The following is a 20,093-nucleotide window of genomic DNA, read 5'->3' as shown; positions in this document are numbered from 1 at the left end:
AGTGCGAGAAGTGAGGTTACAGGGAACGAGGCAGAGGGCCTTCTCGGTAGTGGCACCCGCCCTGTGGAACACTCTTCCATCAGATGTCAAAGAAATAAACAACTATCCGACCTTTAGAAGGCCTCTGAAGGCAGCCCTGTTTAGGGAAGTTTTTAATGTTTTAAGTTTTTTTCTGTTTTTCTGTTCTGTTGAAGGCTGCCCAGAGTGGGGCGGGACAGAAATAAATTATTATTATTATTATTATTATTATTATTATTATTATTGGGTCTCAAACCTTCGGGGAGGTAGGAATTTTCCCTGCATGCAAACATTGAGAGGACAAGATCAATAGCAGCTCCAATGGTTATTTAAGGTGGTTTCAGCACGTGCTGTAGAGGGAAGTGAGGGGCAAGTGGGCTAGCCCATTTAGGAGACGGAAAACCTCCACTTCCTTTTGGGATATCTTCAGGAGAAGAAAATGTTGGGTTTCTTGAATAATCAAAGTTGCTTTTGAGCCTGTCTAATGTCAATACTGTCTGTTTAAGAAAAACAGGTGCCGGTAATTTCTGTTTAATTGCTCACAAGTGTGGGCTCTACTCCATGTATATAAGGCTCTGTTGGAAAGCATTTTGTGTGGCGGTTGGGTGGGAGTATGGGTTGAAGGGTTGGAATGTGGGTATGTAAAGTTGCTGGGAGAGAGAGTGTTTATCTTTAGTTTAAAGTCTCTTCTGAGTCAGTTTGTTTTTCTGTTAAAGAAAGCAAACCTATTGTTTTTCTTCTGTATACTTTAAGCAGGTCTACTGCTAGTCAGGGGTTTCATGCTAGGTTGATCTTTAAACTCTTGGTGGTGTATTTTAGCCAAGTCAACTTCTGTTTGCATATTTTGTTTTTCTATAAACTCTGCGTGAAGCGTACTTTGAAGGGCCACTGGGAAACTGGGGTATATGATTTATGTTAGCACTCTTAATACCTAGTTCCCCCCAATATTTTTTCGCGATAGGAAAGGCTCAGGAGTAAACCCCACACAAATCCCGAGCGAAGCCCCTAAGACGGTTGGATGGCGCCTTGCATGCCTCCTTCTGGCAATTCCTGCAGCCAGGCTGGTGCCAAACGTCTTGCTCTGCTTTCCTTTGGAGCCCATCAGCGAGGCCGAGGGGGGGGGGTGTCTTGCCGTCTGGGCAGCCCAGGACCTCCAGACACACCGCCCAGGCTTGCACCCCAGGGAGTTCACTCTGTATATGGCATGTTGTAATACCACGCTGCTGCATTTGTATTTGGCGATTACGAATGTGGAGACTTGGTTGGTTCTGAAACGCAGGGGGAAATTCTGTGTTCTCCTTCAGCAACAGGCCCCACATCTACAGCTCAGCCGCCCAACAGCACCAGGCTAGACTGGAACGTGGGTGACAGGAGCGGCCCTCCAACAGCACAACATTCGGAGGTGCCCCTGGAGTCCCAAATAGAAGAACTATCCACAAGGTAGGATGCTCCTTAACCCTTTTGAGAAAGCTCACGTTTATCATCACCGGGTGACGTTGAGCCAATCACTGCATCTTTCAGCCTAGCCTACCTCGCAGGGTTGTTGCGGGGAGGAAAGCAGAGAGAAGAACCTTTAGCTCCTTGGAGGGAAAGGTGGGATATCAGCGCAATCAATAAGATGGAAAGGAAATTTCAGAAGGAAACCCTTAAAATGAGTGGGCAATCGAAGGCCTTAAGAGACCGGGCATGCCTGCACAACAGCATTCATCGACACAGCCAAGAGAGCCTCTGCAGTGCTCTTTCTGCTTCCAAAGCCCATGTGGCTGAGTGGATAGAATGTTGGGCTAGGGATGGGGAGTCCCGGGTTCAAATCCCCATTCAGCTATGAGCCTCACTAGGTGATTGCAGGCTAATTGCCGTCTCTCAGCCTTGCCTACCTGATAACGTTGTGGGAATAAAATGGGGGTGGCAAGGGAGGCCATCTTGAACTCTGCAGAGGGTGGGAAGGATATTAGGATTTAATTTTTTTTATTACCCCCGGGGAGTGCTATCGATACAGTGGAACCTCGGTTTACGAACACAATTGGTTCCAGAAGTCTGTTCATAAACCGAAGTGTTCATAAACCGAAGCAAATTTTCCGATTGAAAGTAATGGGAAGTTGATTAATCCGTTCTAGACGAGGAAAAACACCCCCTAAAGCAGCAGGGCCTTCGCGGAGGCCGGGGAGCGTTTCCGCAACTGGGCTGCAACCGCAAAAGCGCTCCCCGGCCTCTGGGAGGCATCGGAGCGAAGGCCCGGCCTCCCCGAAGGCATCGGACGCTCAGTAGGCCTCGGGCACCTCGGTTTACTAACTTCCGGGTTAGGATAGTTCGTAAACCGAAAATTCGTAAACCGAGGTGTTCGTAAACCGAGGTTCCACATGGTCCCTCTTGCTTTGAGCCAGAGCAAAAGGTGTTCTTTCTGGTCTTGATACAAGAGCCCCGTAGCGCTGCGAAGATAGCACATGCAGCCACAATTGTGCTGAAGAATTCTGTTGTTATTCAGAGGCTGCCGCCGCCGCCGCCTTAAATATGGAGCTCCCCATAGAAAGATCTGCATGGCAGCATTAGGAGCACCTCCCCTGGCCATGACAACTAGAAGCTTCCTTTTAACATAAATAAAATCTGAAAATTTTCAGAACCGTGTGTATTCTCCAGCATCACGGGGGTAGAGAGGCAGCTTTGCATAGTGGTTTTCTTTAAAAATAAAAATTAAAAAAAGCCTGGAAGAGGCTGCCTTGCTTTCCCAGCTTGCAAGCGCTTCACGACATCAAGGTCAGATGACCGATTGTGTCCTTGCAGGCTTGCGATCCAGATGGACGAGAACGAAAGCCTGAAGATCGCCTTGCAGGACTCTGCGAAGACCAAAGAGGAAGACTTCCGGCTGTACCAGGAGACTGTGGGGCAGGTGAAGGACATCTTCCTGCAAGCTCTGAGGCAGCAGAAGCAGGACCGGAACTAAGCCAAGCCCACCCAGAGCGCCCTATGGAGGGAGGGAGGGAGTCATTGGGGAATCCCAGGGATCTCACACGCTTTACACCTGGCCAGGTTTGCCCCTCGAAATGATATCTGTTTGAACACTTGCAGGAGGGAGTGAGGAGACCTGCTGAAGACGTAGCAGACGTAGGAAACTCTTCCCAGCCAGAGGCCCCTAGAGGTCAGCTCTTCTCACCCCACGATGATGGACATGTAACAGTCTCTTTGGTGGAACTTTAGGTCTCCTCTGCTCTTTGGTGTATGAGCTGCCACTAAAGGATTGGCCTGTGTTGAAAACAGCTGGGCCTGCTTTATGTGCCTGCAATGCTGCTCTGTTTAAATCTGTAAATACAGGACGTTGTTGTCACCCTTGGCAAAGCCATAACAAGATAAAAGGGTATCTTATTTTCTCAACAAAAGGAAAAAGGACATTCCTTGTTTGGTCTCTGCTTTCTGTTTTAGAGAGAGAAGGCAACCAGACACAGCGGATACAGGTGTGCTACCGGGGTCCTTCCAGATTCACTATTTTCTGGTGGGATTCTGTCACATACCTGTAAATTCAGGTTGAGTAATATCCAGAGACTTTAAGCAGCCTCATGAGCAGCGTGATCTTGGCAACTCATCAGCTGAGGCAGTGTTGAATAATAATAATAATAATAATAATAATAATAATAATAATTGACTTTTTCTCAGACAAGCTTACACAACTTGACAACTGGGCCAAAGCAAACAAGATGAATTTTAACAAGGAGAAATGTAAGGTACTACACTTGGGCAAAAAAAATGAAAGGCACAAATACAGGATGGGTGACACCTGGCTTGAGAACAGTACATGTAAAAAGGATCTAGGAGTCTTGGTAGACTACAAACTTGACATGAGTCAGCAGTGTGATGCAGCAGCTAAAAAAGCCAATGCAATTCTGGGCTGCATCAATAGGAGTATAGCATCTAGATCTAGGGAAGTAATAGTACCACTGTATTCTGCTCTGGTCAGACCTCACCTGGAGTACTGTGTCCAGTTCTGGGCACCACAGTTCAAGAAGTATACTGACCAGCTGGAACGTGTCCAGAGGAGGGCAACCAAAATGGTTAAAGGCCTGGAAACGATGCCTTATGAGGAACGGCTTAGGGAGCTGGGTATGTTTAGCCTGGAGAAGAGAAGGTTAAGGGGTGATATGATAGCCATGTTCAAATATATGAAAGGATGTCATATGGAGGAGGGAGAAAGATTGTTTTCTGCTGCTCCAGAGAAGCGGACATGGAGCAATGGATTTAAACTTCAAGAAAGAAGATTCCACCTAAACATTAGGAAGAACTGCTTAAAGACCTCCAAAGAAGGAGACTCCACCACACTCCTTGGAAGCAAATTCCACTGACAAACAGCTCTTACTGTCAGGAAGTTCTTCCTAATGTTTAGGTGGAATCTTCTTTCTTGTAGTTTGAATCCATTGCTCTGTGTCCGCTTCTCTGGAGCAGCAGAAAACAACCTTTCTCCCTCCTCTATATGACATCCTTTTATATATTTGGACATGGTTATCATATCACCCCTTAACCTTCTCTTCTCCAGGCTAAACATACCCAGCTCCCTAAGCCGTTCCTCATAAGGCATCGTTTCCAGGCCTTTGACATTCCAGGCATTTTGGGGGTCAGGGATTATCTTCCATAATGTCTCACGGTGGCTTCTGCGTTGAGAGGCAGTAATGTGCAAAGCTGATACTTCCACAGCTACCTCCTTCAGGAAGGCAGAAAATTAAAACGTGTCAACATGCAGTGCAGTCGGGAATGGGCGGGGGGCGAGATTCAACTTTACATCGGATAAGGGAATTCCAAATTCTGCTCTACATGTTTGCAATTAAGTACTAGGTTTACAGCTCCACCCGCATTGTAGGGACTTGGATTAGATAACCCTTTGGGTACTTTTCAACTTTTATGATTCTATGAACACAGGGAAGGATGCCAACCGGTTTTTTACTGTAAGTTCTTTTAAAAAGGTAAAGGGACCCCTGACCATTAGGTCCAGTCGTGACCAACTCTGGGGTTGCGGCGCTCATCTCGCGTTATTGGCCGAGGGAGCCGGCGTACAGCTTCCAGGTCATGTGGCCAGCATGACTAAGCTGCTTCCGGCGAACCAGAGCAGCGCACGGAAACGCCGTTTACCTTCCCGCTGTAGCAGTCCCTATTTATCTACTTGCACTTTGACATGCTTTCAAACTGCTAGGTTGGCAGGAGCTGGGACCAAGCAATGGGAGCTCACCCCGTCACAGGGATTCGAACCGCTGACCTTCTGATCAGCAAGGCCTAGGCTCAGTGGTTTAACCCAGCGTCCCTGTGAGTTCGTTAGAGATAGGTTAAAAACAAACAAATAGAGGAACTGTTACAGTCTGAATTTCCTGGTGCAGCAATAAAAAAACCAATCCGCTGTAAATCTGGAAATTCCCTACAGATGGAAAGATGGGACGCCATGGTTTTTGCAGAAGAGTAGCTGTGTTAATCTGTTGCAGCAAACTCTGCAGAGTTTTTTGTGGTACCGTAAAGGCTAAGAAAGTTAATGTGAGCAGGAGGTTTCATGGACCACCGGCTGACTTCCTGCACGTGCATGAAGTGGTATCCTAAATTGGCAACTAAATATCTATCTGTCTTATGTACATACACTGCTAGGGTGGGGAGAAACTGCATGCAGAGGAATGAGGTTGCCTCACCTCAAAAAGGATAACATAACCGTTGGAAAAGGTTCAGAAAAGGGCAACCCAAACGATCCAAGGGATGGGAGTGACTCCCCTGTAAGAAAAGTTGCAGCGTTTGGGACGTCTCTCCCAAACACCTATCTATCATGTCACCTTTTCCTTGCTTTTTTTCTCTTGGCTAAAAAGCTGAGAAAGAGGAGGCATTATAGAAGTTGATGCAGAAAACTTTCTCTGCGTCACAATGCTGGAGGCCATAGACATCCAGTGAAGCTGAATGTCCAGACAAAAGAAAGCTGCAGCGCAGAGTTTTAAACTGCGGAACTCCCTGCCTCAGGAGGCTGGGATGGCCACCAGCCTGGATGGCTTTAAAAGAGGATCTTACAAATTCATGGAGGAGGAGAGGGCTATCGAGGGCTGCTAGCCATCGTGCCTACGCAATGCTTCTGAAAGCCAGAGATTTATGGGACTGTAAACCTGGAAGGGACTCCCACAGGTCATCTAGTCCAGCCCCGCCTTGCAAATGCATGCTTTTCTTCAGCAAGTGGCTGGAAAACGCAAGAGGGGAGAACGTGGCTGCTGTGCTGGGATCAGGGCCGGATTTACGTTTGATGCAGCCCTAAGCTACTGAAGGTCATGGGGCCCTTCATATGTCCAGCTGTCCTTTGTCAGCAACAAATTGTCGCTGTTTTTTTGTGTTGAATATATGCTACTGGTATATGGTAATTTATGGACCTCATAGGTATCTAAAGCCATTTGCACATGCAGAATGTAGGCACCCTATATATAGAAAGGAGCAAACCAGTGATTTTTTAGGGAGCAGGTGAGCAGGCGGGGCCCATGGCTTACATCCTAGGAGCCTACACAATATAAAACACTGTTGCTGTATGTAGCCTTTATTTTATTTGTTTTTTATCTTATATTTTGGAAATGTAAATCCATTTTATTCCTTTTAATTTTTTTTTTGGGGGGTGGCATGAGTGGGGCCCTAAACTACAGCTTGTTCAGTGTTTATATACATAAATCCGGCACTGGATCCCGCTCGCGGGTTTCCCCACAAGCGGCAATTGTTGCTGGACTGGGAAGCTCTGAAATAATGGGCTAATGCTGCCAATTTCTTCAAAAGTCCAATACAATACAAGCAGCACGCAAAGGCACAAGATTCTTATTGTTCTCTTTTTGTACTAATAATACTCGATTGAAACTTGATTGAATCTTGTGCCTTTGCGGCGTGCTGCTTGTACTGTATTGGGACTGGGAAGCTCAGCTTCCCGCGCGTCTCCTCTCCTGCGCTTGCCGCGTGGGGGCGGGGCCGTGCTCACGTCATGACGCCGCGCCCCTGCGGAATGCCGTTGCCTAGCAGCGCGTGGGCGGAGCGAGCGGAAGACGCCACATCCTCGGCCGAGGCTGCTGCTGCTGCTGCCGCTGGTCAGCCAAGATGGCGGCCGCCGGGCGAAGGAGGAGGAGGCGCAGGAGGCGAGGAGAAGAAGAAGACGACGGAGGCGCCCCCGGGGAAGGGGGCGAGGCGGCGGCGGCGGCGATGTCGCTGTGGGGAAGGCCCGCTCTTCTCCTCCTCCTCCTGCTGGTGCTGCTGCCGGACGGGGCCCTGACGGTCCGGGGCCAGAGCGAGAACGGTAAGGAGGGAGGAGGAGGAGGGAGGCCTTGGGGTCCCGCTCTGAAGGGGATTCAGTCTCCGCACTCGCCGGCAGGAACACCCCCCCTCCTCCCTCTTCCTCTCCCCTCTTCTTCTCCCCTCTTCTTCTTATTACTATTATTCCTCATCTTCCTTCTCTTCTCCTACTTCTTCCCCTCCTCTTTCTTCTTCTCTTATTCCACGTCTTCCTCCTCCTCTTCCCCTCCTCTCTCTTCTCTTCTCTTATTCCATTTCTTCTTCCCCCCCTCTCTCTTCCCCTCCTCTTCTTCTTCCTCTCTCTTCTTCTCTTATTCCACTTCCTCCTCCTCCTCTTCCCCTCCTCTCTCTTCTCTTCTCTTATTCCATTTCTTCTTCCCCTCCTCTCTCTTCCCCTCCTCTTCTTCTTCCTCTCTCTTCTTCTCTTATTCCACTTCCTCCTCCTCCTCTTCCCCTCCTTTCTCTTCTCTTCTCTTATTCCATTTCTTCTTCACCTCCTCTCTCTTCCCCTCCTCTTCTTCTTCCTCTCTCTTCTTCTCTTATTCCACTTCTTCCTCCTCCTCTTCCCCTCCTTTCTCTTCTCTTATTCCATTTCTTCTTCACCTCCTCTCTCTTCCCCTCTTCTTCTTCCTCTCTCTTCTTCTCTTATTCCACTTCTTCTTCCTCCTCTTCCCCTCCTTTCTCTTCTCTTATTCAATTTCTTCTTCACCTCCTCTCTCTTCCCCTCCTCTTCTTCTTCCTCTCTCTTCTTCTTCTCTTCTTCCACGTCTTCTTCCTCTTCCCCTCCTCTCTTCTACTCCTTTTCTTCTCCTCTCTCTTCTTCTCTTTTTCCTCTTTCCCTCTTCTCTTCTGCCTTCTCTTCTTCCACTTTTTCTTTTTCCTCTTCTCCTCTCTCTTTTCCCCCTCCTCTTTCTCTTATTCCCCCTCCCCCCTCCCCCTCTTCTTCGTCTTCTTCATCATCATCTCCTCCTCCTCCCACCCTCTCTCTTCTGGCCCCATCCACACACCATACATTTAAAGCACTATGATACCACTTTAAAGTTTAAACCATCCTGGTTTTCTCCAAAGAATCCTGTGTGGTTTCGTTCACCAAGGGCCCTGAGAGTTGTTAGGGGACACCCCCTCTTCCCTTCCCACAGCTACAATTCCCAGAGTTCCCAGGGAATAAGTGTTCATTGTTAAACCGCTCTGCGAATTGTAGCAACGCTTACCACTCAGCATCCTAAAAAAAGACAGCTCCCAGAATTATTGGAGGGGGGCAACCATGACTGTTTAAAGTGGTATGAAAGTGGAGCCTCACACCTTGGGCTCTACCTTTGCTTGTTTATTACACTTGTATCCCACTTTTCCTCCAAGGAGCTCAAGATGGCATAATTCCCATTTATATCCCCACAACAACCCAGTGAGGTAGGTTAGGCAGAGAGGCAATGGCTGGCTCAAGATCACCCAGTGAAAGCTTCATGGTCAAGTGGGGATTCAAACCCTGATCTCTCCCAGGTCCTAGTCCAGGTGTCAGCAACCTTTTTCAGCCATGGCCGGTCCACCGTCCCTCAGACCATGTGGTGGGCCAGACTATATTTTTTTTGGGGGGGGGGGGAATTGAACGAATTCCTATGCCCCACAAATAACCCAGAGAAGCATTTTAAATAAAAGTACACATTCTACTCATGTAAAAACATGCTGATTCCCGGACCGTCCATGGGCTGGATTGAGAAGGCGATTGGGCCGCATCTGGCCCACGGGCCTGAGATTGCCTACCCCTGGTCTAATCCAACACTAACCACTACTGCTGCATTATTAAATACAAGCGATAACTTCAGAATCAGCAGTGATATTTAATAATTATCTGCCTCAGTGGAGAGACCTGTTGCAGCCTGATCTGCTTATTTTATATATGCTTTTCTAGTTGAATTTCCCACCATGAACAACAGACACACAGAGAGAGAGGGAGAGAGAGAAGTTCCTTAAGTCTGCAATGTTATATTCATGGAGCTGGGAGTAAGTGCTGTGGAGTGCAGTGGGGCTTCCCTCTGATAAACCTGCATGCTCTAGGCTGTTAGTGACACAAGGAAACAGATCATTTGGGTGACATGAAGTGTTGATTTCCTCCCCACCCCATGCTGCAGGGGAAAGGAGAGGAGAAAGGGAGCATTTGTTATCCTTGCAGGCTGACACAATTAGATGCCACACGTCTCAATATATCAGGTATCTGTTGGGTGTAAAAAGGGGCTCTCTCTTTCATAGGCACTACTTTAACTACATGGGAAATTCCCAAATGCCTGCCTTACTTTGTTTGTATTGTGAGCATCATGTTAACTTTCCATTTTTACTTAACGTTTTCATTATCAGCATTCCAAAATATGTTTGGTTAACAGTGAGTCCGTCCTCCTCACATGCCAAAGTTGCTCTTTGCTCTCCCTAAGGCTGGTCCAGTCAGCGGGTTTAGCAGTACAGCTTAATCAGAAGTCATAGATGTCTGCCTTTTAGGGACATTTCATGTACCTTTACTCAGAAGCAATACTCATTTGTAATTAATAGACAAAGTTCCTGGATAGGGAAGATTTCCCTTAAACGATTGAGACAACATCCCGCAGCAAAAGCTAATTGTTCTTATGGTTTGGAAATGTCTGCAAATGTTCAGCCACAATCTTATTTTCTCCTAATGTTGAAGCAAAATCTACTAAATCTGTCCTTTGGGAAATGGACAAGAAGTCTTTGCCTTCTTTCTGACTGCATCTTGAAACTACTGGAGGTGGGATCAATCATGTTCTCTCTGACTTCTTTTCTCCAGGCTGAACATAGCCAATTTCTGTAACACTCCTTCACCGCAAATGTTTTCTGTACCTCTGCCTACCTGTCTACAGTCCGCTGAGCCATTTTGACATATTAAACTCGGCACAGTGCTCCAGAATAGGTCATGCAGAAAAAAGGGTTCATGATCTGGAAATGATGATTTTTCTAGTGCAGCCTAAAAATCAATGAGACCTCTCTTTTCTTGCAGCTGCAGCAATTGGCTGACTCAGCTGCAATCCCATGATCCTTTTTACGGTACATATACTGCTGTCAAATTAAGCCATGTATCTCCCATCCTACATTTGTCTGCTTTTGGTTTGTTGGTTTGCCCAAATGCTGAACTTTTAAATTTGTTGCTGTTGGGTTTCAGACTAGTCTTCCATTCCCTCAGGGTCATTTGGAGTTTTATTCCTGCCTTCAGAGACGTTGCCCGCTCCTTCTTCTAATTTGTGTCTTCTGCTAATTTGTTAAGCATTCCTTCCACCCCTTCAGCAAGTCATTGATGAAGAACAGTTGAGGTGTCCCAGGCCCAGGGTAGATCCCTGTGGCGTTCCACTTGAAACCTCCAATTTCACAAGAAGTCATTGATGAGCAACTTTTGAGTACAGTTTTCCAACCACCTGTGACTCTGAGCTGCTGCTTTTCTGTCCCTAGAAGTCCTGGCTACTTTTCTGTACTCTGCCAAGGTGCTCTGTTCCTTCCTTCCATTTCCTAGATGTGTCTGGTTTTATTTTCAGCTCACCACTCAGCTTTTCCTGCAGCCACAACAGCTTTTTCAGTTGCCCCACTTTAACTTCTGATGCCTTTAACAGTAACTCTCCCTTTTGCAGGATCTCCCAGCCATCATAGGCTTCTTTTCCTATTGGAATCCTGCCTGATGTTTGTCTAGCCTTATTTAAAGCAGCTTCCCCACAATTTGCTATGCTTGCCTTAAGCTTTCCATAAGATCAAAAATTCCGCACCTCTTTTACCTAAGTATCGCATACAGTTTGGTTAACAAACATCCGTGTGACTTGGGTTTCTGTGCTAAATTCTAACGTCTGCTTCACATAGGAAAGGGTGTGCCGTACAAACAAGGAACCGTCTGTTCAGCTGCTCCTTTGGTATACCATGACTGGCTAGTTAATATTTTTATTCCCAAGCGGGAAGGAGGGTTTTTCAGTGCACCATTCTGCAGTACCTCGAATGCCAAGCCTTCTAGTTTTTTCCAGTGAGGTCTGTCTCCTACGTCAAGTTGCTATAAAAAGTAGAAGTGATGTGATGTTAGCCCATTTTTGGCCCATGCATTTTCCATATATCAGACGTTTTCTTTAATTCTGATTTACACTTAGAGCTTTCCTTGAAGAAGATGTCTCCGAAATGATGCTCAGATTATATTTTGCTAATGCTGATCGGATACTCAACCGTTTTCCCTCGCCCTTTGCCGTTGTCTTGTGGCTTGTTCTTCCTGATTTTGTAATCCAGAAGAGTGTTGCTACTCGATCTGGTTATTTTGTCTTCTTTTGTTACAAGAATGCCTTCTGTGCTAGCTTTTAAACTTGCTGAAAACTTCATTTCTGCCAAACCCCGGCAGGCAATTAAGAACACACCCTTCAACAGTGGTTAATTGATGTCTGTTTCCAACTTCTTTGTGGTTTTTATTGTACAGTTTTATATTTTACTGCTAGATATAAAAAGATGTAGCTGTATATAAATATTTTTTATAAAGAAGGATAGCTAGGCATGGTGTTGCTAAACTGCATTGCCACATTGTGCATTCTGCTTGAATAAGAGAATTTTTCATGAGCGACTTGCTTGCTCAGAGAGGCAAGAGGATATGCTTGTGTAAACGAAAAAGCTTTTAGCATGCCCTGAAAAGAGTATATAGCAGGGGTTCCCAAACTAAGGCCCGGGGGCCGGATGCGGCCCAATCACCTTCTAAATCCGGCCCACGGATGGTCCAGGAATCAGCGTGTTTTTACATGAGTAGAATGTGTCCTTTTATTTAAAATGCATCTCTGGGTTATTTGTGGGGCCTGCCTGGTGTTTTTACATGAGTAGAATGTGTCCTTTTATTTAAAATGCATCTCTGGGTTATTTGTGGGGCATAGGAATTCATTCATTTTATTTTTTTCAAAATATAGTCCGGCCCCCCACAAGGTCTGAGGGACAGTGGACCGGCTCCCTGCTGAAAAAGTTTGCGGACCCCTGGTATATAGGGAAGGTACCTGCCTGATGTCAATAGGCAGGGAGTTCCAAAGTGTAGGTGCTGCCCGTGTAAAAGATTGATTTCTTACCAATGCAGAATGGGTATTGTGTGGTACCTGTAACAGAGCCACAGAGCCAGTTCTGCAGATCGAAGCAGTTGCATGGGCATTTTGGGGGTGAAGTCATCTTGCAATAATCCTGTGCATTGTTGCTGGGCACAGAGAGGGAGGGTCAAGGCTAGCATCGCACCAGAGGCAACCTGGTACCCTGCTGCTCCCAATTGCTCCCACACTGTGCCAAGCTCCCTGCTTCCTGTCCTTTCAGTAACTGGCAGAAACACGCAGCATTGGAAAGCCCATTGAATATCACAGCCCCTGCCTAGGTTCCCTCCCCCTCCGGCTCCTACCACCCAGAGCCAATCATTAACTTTTCATGTGGCTGATTTGCATCAACTTGGAGGGGGTGAAGGCAGAAGAAGCCTTGGGCAACAGGTGTCATGAGACTTTTCCAGCTTGCATCACGGCAGCTCAAGCCAGTTTCACCCCGCCTGGGTGAAAAACCCTTGTATTTTTCTGTAGTTAACGTTGTTTCGCTGCATGTTGTTGTTTAGTTGTTTAGTCGTGTCCGACTCTTTGTGACCCCATGGACCAGAGCACGCCAGGCACTCCTGTCTTCCCACTGCCTTCCGCAGTTTGGTCAAACTCATGTTCATAGTTTCGAGAACACTGTCCAACCATCTCGTCCTCTGTCATCCCCTTCTCCTAGTGCCCTCAATCTTTCCCAACATCAGGGTCTTTTCCAAGGATTCTTCTCTTCTCATGAGGTGGCCAAAGTATTGGAGCCTCAGCTTCAGGATCTGTCCTTCCAGGGAGCACTCAGGGATGATTTCCTTCAGAATGGAGAGGTTTGATCTTCTTGCAGGCCATGGGACTCTCAAGAGTCTCCTCCAGCACCATAATTCAAAAGCATCAATTCTTCGGCGATCAGCCTTCTTTAGGGTCCAGCTCTCACTTCCATACATCACTACTTGGAAAACTATAGCTTTAACTATATGGACCTTTGTCGGCAAGGTGATGCCTCTGCTTTTTAAGATGCTGTCTAGGTTTGTCATTGCTTTTCTCCCAAGAAGCAGACGTCTTTTAATTTCAGGACTGCTGTCACCATCTGCAGTTATCGCTGCATGTTGTATGTCCCCAAATCTGTGCATTCCTACTTCCTAACCCCGGATTTGAAGATAAGGAATCCTATGGGGCTGTCAACTCCCGGATATGAAAGTAAGGTCGCTGAATAGGGGAATTTCCCGCAAAAAAAGGGAGAGTTAACAGCACTGATGGTCATACGCTCAGCTGATCTCTTGGGCAAATATGCCAGAGCTGCAGACTGGCTCTATTGACATTGGCACCTGAATTCACACTGCCACACTCTCATTCATTTGATGTGCTGTCTCTCTCAGCAAGTTCTTCATTATTTGTTCAGTTGACAAAGACTTGTTTTGCGACAACTGTCCCTGTTCAGTGTGGCTATTTGACCTGGGTTGCGCATCACATTGAGCCCTAGTTAAAATAAGCAACGGACAATGTGCGCATGCAGCATGCAGCTGAGATCACACGCGGTTCACTTCTCCCTGTGCTGTCAGGAAATAATCCATGCTCCGGCTTTACATTCTGCCTAAACCTAGGATTGTGGTTTGTTTCTCTCTCCAAACGTGAGTGGCAAGCCAAGAACGAATTTTGGTTTGCAGGAAACAAACAGGTAGGTGGTTTGCACGTAAAGACATGGCGACGATGCAAAGTGTCTGAGAAGGACCCTTTGGAGCAGATTTTGGGGTGTTTGGGAGGCTATCCTGTTGCACAAGCTGATTTCTGTTGCTCAGGTGGATGGACTTCATTAAATGTTCCCCAGTTTATAATACCAACAATTGAACCAATAGCAGGGGGTTGCTGAACACTATACTGTACTATCATTGACATCCTTCGTGAAATCAAGATACACCATGAGAATCTTTGTTCCAAACTTCAGATTATCCTGATTTTTATTTCCTTTTCCCAGGCACTACAACCGAGGCAGAGCTTTCTGAGCGTATAAATGTCTCGGCATCCAGTTTCACAACTCACAACTTACCGCCTGTTTCAAAAGTCGATGGGGACAGAACAAGGACGGCAGCAAATGAAGGCATGATACCAACATCTCCAAAGAGCAGTGCTTCTGTGTCACCTGGGCCAACTGCAACTGAAGGGAAGCAGGCAACATCCCCTGCTCCAGCTTCTGCGACTCCTGCTCCAGCTTCTGCGACTCCTCCTTTGCAAACAGACGCTGACACTTCGGAAGATACAAATATCAACGAAGATGACATGGTGGACGACACCGTAGGCAAAGACAACGTGCCCAGCTTCCTCCCAACAGCCAAAGGAACTGCAGATCCGGCTGACTATTATGGTCCCTACGGAATGCCGTCTGACGATCAAGACGACCAAGGCATCTCGGAGTTTACGGAAGAGTTGGCCAGCATGCGCAGCTATGAAAATAAGAAATTGCTTCCTGACGAGATGAAGGATGCCTCTTCCTCGGAACTGGAAGAGGACAGCCATTTCTTTTTCCACCTGGTTATCGTTGCCTTTTTGGTAGCTGCTGTTTACATCACGTACCACAATAAAAGAAAGGTAGGCCGCCTTTTTTTTAAGTGTCAGGGTTGTTAAGACTACTCCTGAGTAACGACCTTCCACATACTTGTCTTTCAAAAGTCTTTATTGGTGCACATTATTTACAGTGTGGTGAGCTGTCGGTTTCATGTCTTCTCATTCCGTATCAGAATCCGGCACTGCCCCTTTTCGCGACTTTGACCAACATAAAAGCCTCGGGACAGTGCATCTCCTCCCCTTTCTCCTCCTCCTCAATACCGGTGTCGGGGGGAAGGGTCTACGGTCTGCCTTCTCCCTGTCCCCCCTTCCCGCCTCTCTCTCTTCCTCCCTGTGGAGCAGGGGCTCTCCAATGCTGCCAGAGCCCTGGCACTCCTTCTCTGTCTCCTGACTCACCCCGTCAGACCCCGTGCTTTCATGACTGCTTGGAGACTGGCTGCTCCTGATGAGAGGGGGAGGGTTTCCTCTATAATCCCTCCCCCCTTACATTAAGTATGCAGTTGCACTGGCATTTTTACATTATGCTGCAAGTAACTGCAAAGCGGGTGTTTGAACAGAATCGGAAACCTTCTCATTCGTTGACTTACATACCCCATTTCGACACATTTGTACTCAAAAGCGGCGTGCAAAAACAAATGCATTCAAAACTCGTGCACAAGTACATAATACCGTGGGGGGAATAGAAAACATTATCATACAAGATATACAACGAAAGCTGCAAAGTAATTAATAGGAAATATTTTCATCAGCATTTCAAATATACAAACGCACGTGTTCTCCGTGGTGCTTGGACGTCAAGGCAGAGAAAATGCAGCAAAGTTAGGAAATACAGTCATACCTCGGTTTAAGTACGCTTTGGTTTGAGTATTTTCAGTTTAAGTACTCCGCGGACCCGTCTGGAACGGATTAATCCACTTTCCATTACTTTCAATGGGAAAGTTCGCTTCAGGTTAAGTACAGACTTCCAGAACCAATTGTGTACTTAAACCGAGGTACCACTGTACAGGTACAGGCTTGCAACGCTGAAAATCTTAAATGAAGAAGGGTTCCAATCCATCATATTGAGATAGCTAGGTTAATTTGTAAATGCAATCAGTTGTTAATCTGTCCATAGTCAACACTTTATGGCAGTTGTTTTCAAACAGTGTGCCATGGCACCCTGGGGTGCATTGAATGTTAGTCAGGGGTGCCACGGCAAACACTCGCCTCTGTCCTTCTTTCCTTCCCTCCCGCCCTCTGATGCCCTCTTGTGTCTCCCAAAGGCTTGCACAGCTGTTTGTTGCAGCAGCCCTGGCGACAAGCTCCCCAGGCGAAAGGTGTCTCTGGGGCTGGCCAGGGAGTGCTTCCCAGGCCCTTGTGGGGCAGTGTGAGGAGGCACTTCTCAGGGGGGCAGCTCAGAAACCAGGGGCGACAGCAGTGGCTGCGCAGATGACTCCCAAAGATTGGGGAGAGGAGAGGAGGCTGAGGGAACCCTCCTCAAGAGAGGGTGTTTGGAAAAGGCTGAGAGGCTGCCGGCAAGGGGTGACCTAACTGGGCTCCCGTACCCCCCAGGAGTGCTGCAGAAAGAATGCAGTTGGTCAAGGGAGACATGTACTCAAAAAGGTTGAAAACCTGTGCTTTCCGAGACGGTTTACAAATGTTATCAAAGCAGATGTGACAGTTTTAAGTGGAGAAGAATTAAGTAAAAATAATAAACCACTCTCAGGAGTAGGTGCTCTACATTATATTTACTCTTCTAAGTCATAAAAATGTGGTGCAGCATTTTAAGCTTAATGTTCCGAGGAATGTAAACATTTCCCCCTTGCCCTGGGTGGGAACTGATGTGTGTTCATTACATTTATCCCCTCCGTCCCCAGTCTTCAGTGGATTTATAATATGGAATCGTAACGGGAGAAGACATATGATGGATGACAGTGTCTTTTAAACTTGAATGCAGCCTTTCACCCGAAGAACACGGGGCAGTTGACAATATAAAAATGCAAAATGAAAGCATAATAACAGCAAACTAAAAAAAAAACCCCAACCTAATAACACCCCCCTCTGGAAAACAACCGCACAGTTTAAAAGGCTATATTTTTTAATCGGGCAAAGGCTTGGGAGAAGAGTTCTATTTTCTGCTGGTGACTAAAGATATGCAGTGAAGGCAACAGGCGAGACTCCCTGGGAAAAGCATTCTGCAAGTGGGGAGCCACTGCAGAAAAGGCCCGTTTTTATGCTGCCACCCTCCAGACCTCCCAGAAGTGGTACAGGAAAAAGGGCATCGGAGGATGATCTCAGGGTCTGGGTCGATTCATATGGGGAGATGCAGTCCTTGCGGTATATTAAGGCTTTGTAGGTCAAAACCAGAGGGACCCAGGTGGCGCTGTGGGTTAAACCACAGAGTCTAGGGCTTGCTGATCAGAAGGTCAGCGGTTCGAATCCCTGCAACGGGGTGAGCTCCCGTTGCTCGGTCCCAGCTCCTGTCCACCTAGCAGTTCGAAAGCACATCAAAGTGCAAGTAGATAAATAGGGACCGCTCCAACGGGAAGGTAAACGGTGTTTCCGTGCGCTGCTCTGGTTCGCCAGAAGCAGCTTTGTCATGCTGGCCACATGACCCGGAAGCTGTCTGCGGACAAACGCCGGCTCCCACGGCCTATAGAGCGGGATGAGCGCCGCAACCCCAGTCGGACACGGCTGGACCTGATGGTCAGGGGCCCCTTTACCTTTAGGTCAAAATCAGCACTTTGAATTGGACCCAGAAACTAATTAGTAGGCGCATTTAGTGAAGGAAATGGTTGCGATGATTTGCAAACGCTGACAAAGCAGGAAGCGTTTCTCCTTGAACCGCGTCCTCCTTTCTTTATCGTTAGCTAATTGTTTCTTTCCTCTCTAGATTATCCTGTTGGTCCAGAGCAGAAGATGGCGAGATGGGCTTTGCTCCAGAACCGTCGGGTACCATCGTTTGGATCAAAATGTCAATGAAGCTATGCCTTCATTAAAAATCACCAATGATTACATTTTTTAAAAAGCGGCGTGATCTGAGTTGACTGAACTAGTGATTTCCTTTGCCTGAGGTGCAGGTGTTTGCCATAAGCTCACACACTTCCTTGCCTTTCAAGTTCTTAGCCTTATACGAGGGCATGGAAGGTTAGTATTTCCTTCAGGTGGCTGCCAAACTTACAAATCAGTGCACGTAGTGCCGTTGTTAATCACTTTTATTTATCTTCCAGTGTATTCCCGTCTGCCTGGAGCAGTCCTAGATTAGAACATAGCCAAGTAATCTCCAATATTCAATGTATTGCTAAATCTGGCAACAGTGAACCACACTGAAAGGAACTCTGGCGATTCTCTTTTTTGCATCATGCGTTCTCTTTTTCCCTCAGTACAGATTTGGGGGGAAACTTACTACAACAAAGTATCTGGCTCCTTACTTTAAACCACATCACTTGGCTGAAGATTTTAGCTGGTATTTGTTCTCTATAGCCTTTAAGTAGACCTGCATTTTAAGAGAACAACCTTTCACATGTTACCAGTCAGCCTGTCTCCTTGCACAGCTTAGATAACCATTTTAAAAACTGGTGGTGATTCAGAGCCCGTTTTTTCCTTTCTTTCTCTCTCTCTCTGCCATTTTCTCTGCAAAAGAAAATGCCTTTAAAACCCCAAAGTTGTGAGAAAACCTCTCTAGGCTTGAAGCTGAGATACATGAAAGATCAGCAGAACAAGCTCACCTGCACCACCCTCAATATTTTAACGGTTGCCAATACACAACTTGTGCTTTCATTCCATTGCAACCAGGAAAGGTGAGAGATTTATTATTTCTTCTTCTAATCAAGGCGTAGAATTGTCAGGAATCGGAAGTTTCCCAGCTTCAGCGGAGACTGCATTATTTTCTTTTAATTTCGGGAGAGACAAAAATCTCTTGCATATAGCTTGTACAGAAAGTTCTTGGGACATTGGGATTTAAAAAAAAACAAATAATAAATAAATAAAGTATGTACTTTTGCTATTTATGTTTACTTCCACAAGTTGCAATTAGTAGTTTCACTTTTAATGTACACCTTGTTCATGAATGATTCCTTTTGAAGGACTGAAAAAAAATGTATATAATCAGTAGGAACTTTGACTTTATATCCAAGTCTTGTATTATTCTGAAAAACCCTTGCACCTATTTCATGAGAAGAGTTGCAGTGGTCACGATCTTGCTTAATGAAGCTTCTGCAGCAAACATTCCTAAACAGGAAGGGGAAAAAGAGGAAGTCCAACAATACTTGCCATAACTGTTTCCTTGCGGTAATTTTTTATCATATTTGAACTTGTATCACTTTTAATAAGATTTTTTTTTTCAAATAAACCCCAAGGATATAATTTTGTAGGAACCGCAGCTTGATTGTTGGTAATTCCATCAAAGCAAAAATAAAATAAAATTGGGTGTGGGTGTGAAAATTGCACAAGGCACATGACAATTATGTGCAACTTTGAATGAAAAAATATTTTGGCTTAGTTGCTCAGAGCAGCACAAGATGTTTGGAGCAGTGTAAGGTGCGACTTGTACCATTTCATATTAAAGGGGTGTATGTTTTTTTAAAAAGGATGTAGTCGGAGGATATTTTCCTATAAAGTCACATCAGTATTTCTCCGTCATTGGTGCATAATCACAGATGGTCTACACCAGGCTTCCTCAAACTCTGCCCTCCAGATGTTTTTGGCCTACAACTCCCATGATCCCTAGCTAACAGGACCAGTGGTCAGGGATGATGGGAAGTGTAGTCTCAAAATATCTGGAGGGCAGAGTTTGAGGAAGCCTGGTCTACACAAAGGTGTTGTCTGAGTTGGGGCTGAAGAAACGGAATAAGGCCAATGGGCTACTTGAATGCCCGTAGTGGTCCCATTTTTCCATTCTTAATGTTTGTGCCTATCTGGCTTCCAAAGGGCGTGTAACGTTTATTGCCCCAATTGACTTTGCTTATTTATATGCTGCTTAATACTTTAGTTGGTCTCTAAATGGTTTATCTACCATAGTGGCCTGCACATAAGCCTCACTTTTCCCCCAAATTCCGACCGTGAAAAGTTAAAGTGCGGCTTATATCCGCGACCTTACGGTATGCGGCCAGGAGCGGCAAGGAATGGTGCGGCTTATATTCGGGTATTTTTTTATTTTATTTTTCTCCTCCCCCCACCCTTCCAATTTTAAAGGTGGGGCTTATATTCGGGCCA

The 20,093-nt window shown here is 46.3% G+C and overlaps 2 protein-coding genes across 2 annotated transcripts in view; both read left to right on the top strand.

Annotated features, from left to right (window-relative positions):
* CCDC13 (coiled-coil domain containing 13) overlaps positions 1 to 3,775 on the top strand; it is a 38,877-nt gene extending 35,102 nt beyond the window's left edge. Inside the window, exons 15-16 of the mRNA XM_035129831.2 lie at positions 1,323 to 1,458; positions 2,800 to 3,775. Coding sequence (XP_034985722.2) covers positions 1,323 to 1,458; positions 2,800 to 2,959 — 296 coding nt within the window. The 3' untranslated portion in view covers positions 2,960 to 3,775. The remainder of the gene's footprint in view (positions 1 to 1,322; positions 1,459 to 2,799) is intronic.
* Positions 3,776 to 7,056: 3,281 nt separating this feature from the next.
* Positions 7,057 to 18,885, top strand: C12H5orf15 (chromosome 12 C5orf15 homolog). The gene is made up of 3 exons (XM_035129947.2): positions 7,057 to 7,288; positions 14,314 to 14,924; positions 17,773 to 18,885. The coding sequence occupies exons 1-3, from the start codon at positions 7,093 to 7,095 to the stop codon at positions 17,902 to 17,904; spliced, it is 939 nt and encodes a 312-aa protein (XP_034985838.1). The 5' UTR covers positions 7,057 to 7,092; the 3' UTR covers positions 17,905 to 18,885.
* The last annotated feature ends 1,208 nt before the right edge of the window (positions 18,886 to 20,093 follow it).

Source organism: Zootoca vivipara, chromosome 12, assembly GCF_963506605.1.
Source record: "Zootoca vivipara chromosome 12, rZooViv1.1, whole genome shotgun sequence".
Taxonomy (NCBI): Eukaryota; Metazoa; Chordata; class Lepidosauria; order Squamata; family Lacertidae; genus Zootoca; species Zootoca vivipara.
The sequence above is the reverse complement of the archived record's forward strand: the minus strand, read 5'-3'. Positions and strand labels throughout refer to the sequence as shown.

Bases quoted from the DNA above. Each gene is read 5' to 3' on its own strand.
- C12H5orf15 (XM_035129947.2), top strand. From the start codon at position 7,093: ATGGCGGCCGCCGGGCGAAGGAGGAGGAGGCGCAGGAGGCGAGGAGAA. The intron at 7,289-14,313 runs GTAAGGAGGGAG...TCCTTTTCCCAG, and splicing joins CCGGGGCCAGAGCGAGAACG to GCACTACAACCGAGGCAGAG. The intron at 14,925-17,772 runs GTAGGCCGCCTT...TTTCCTCTCTAG, and splicing joins CGTACCACAATAAAAGAAAG to ATTATCCTGTTGGTCCAGAG.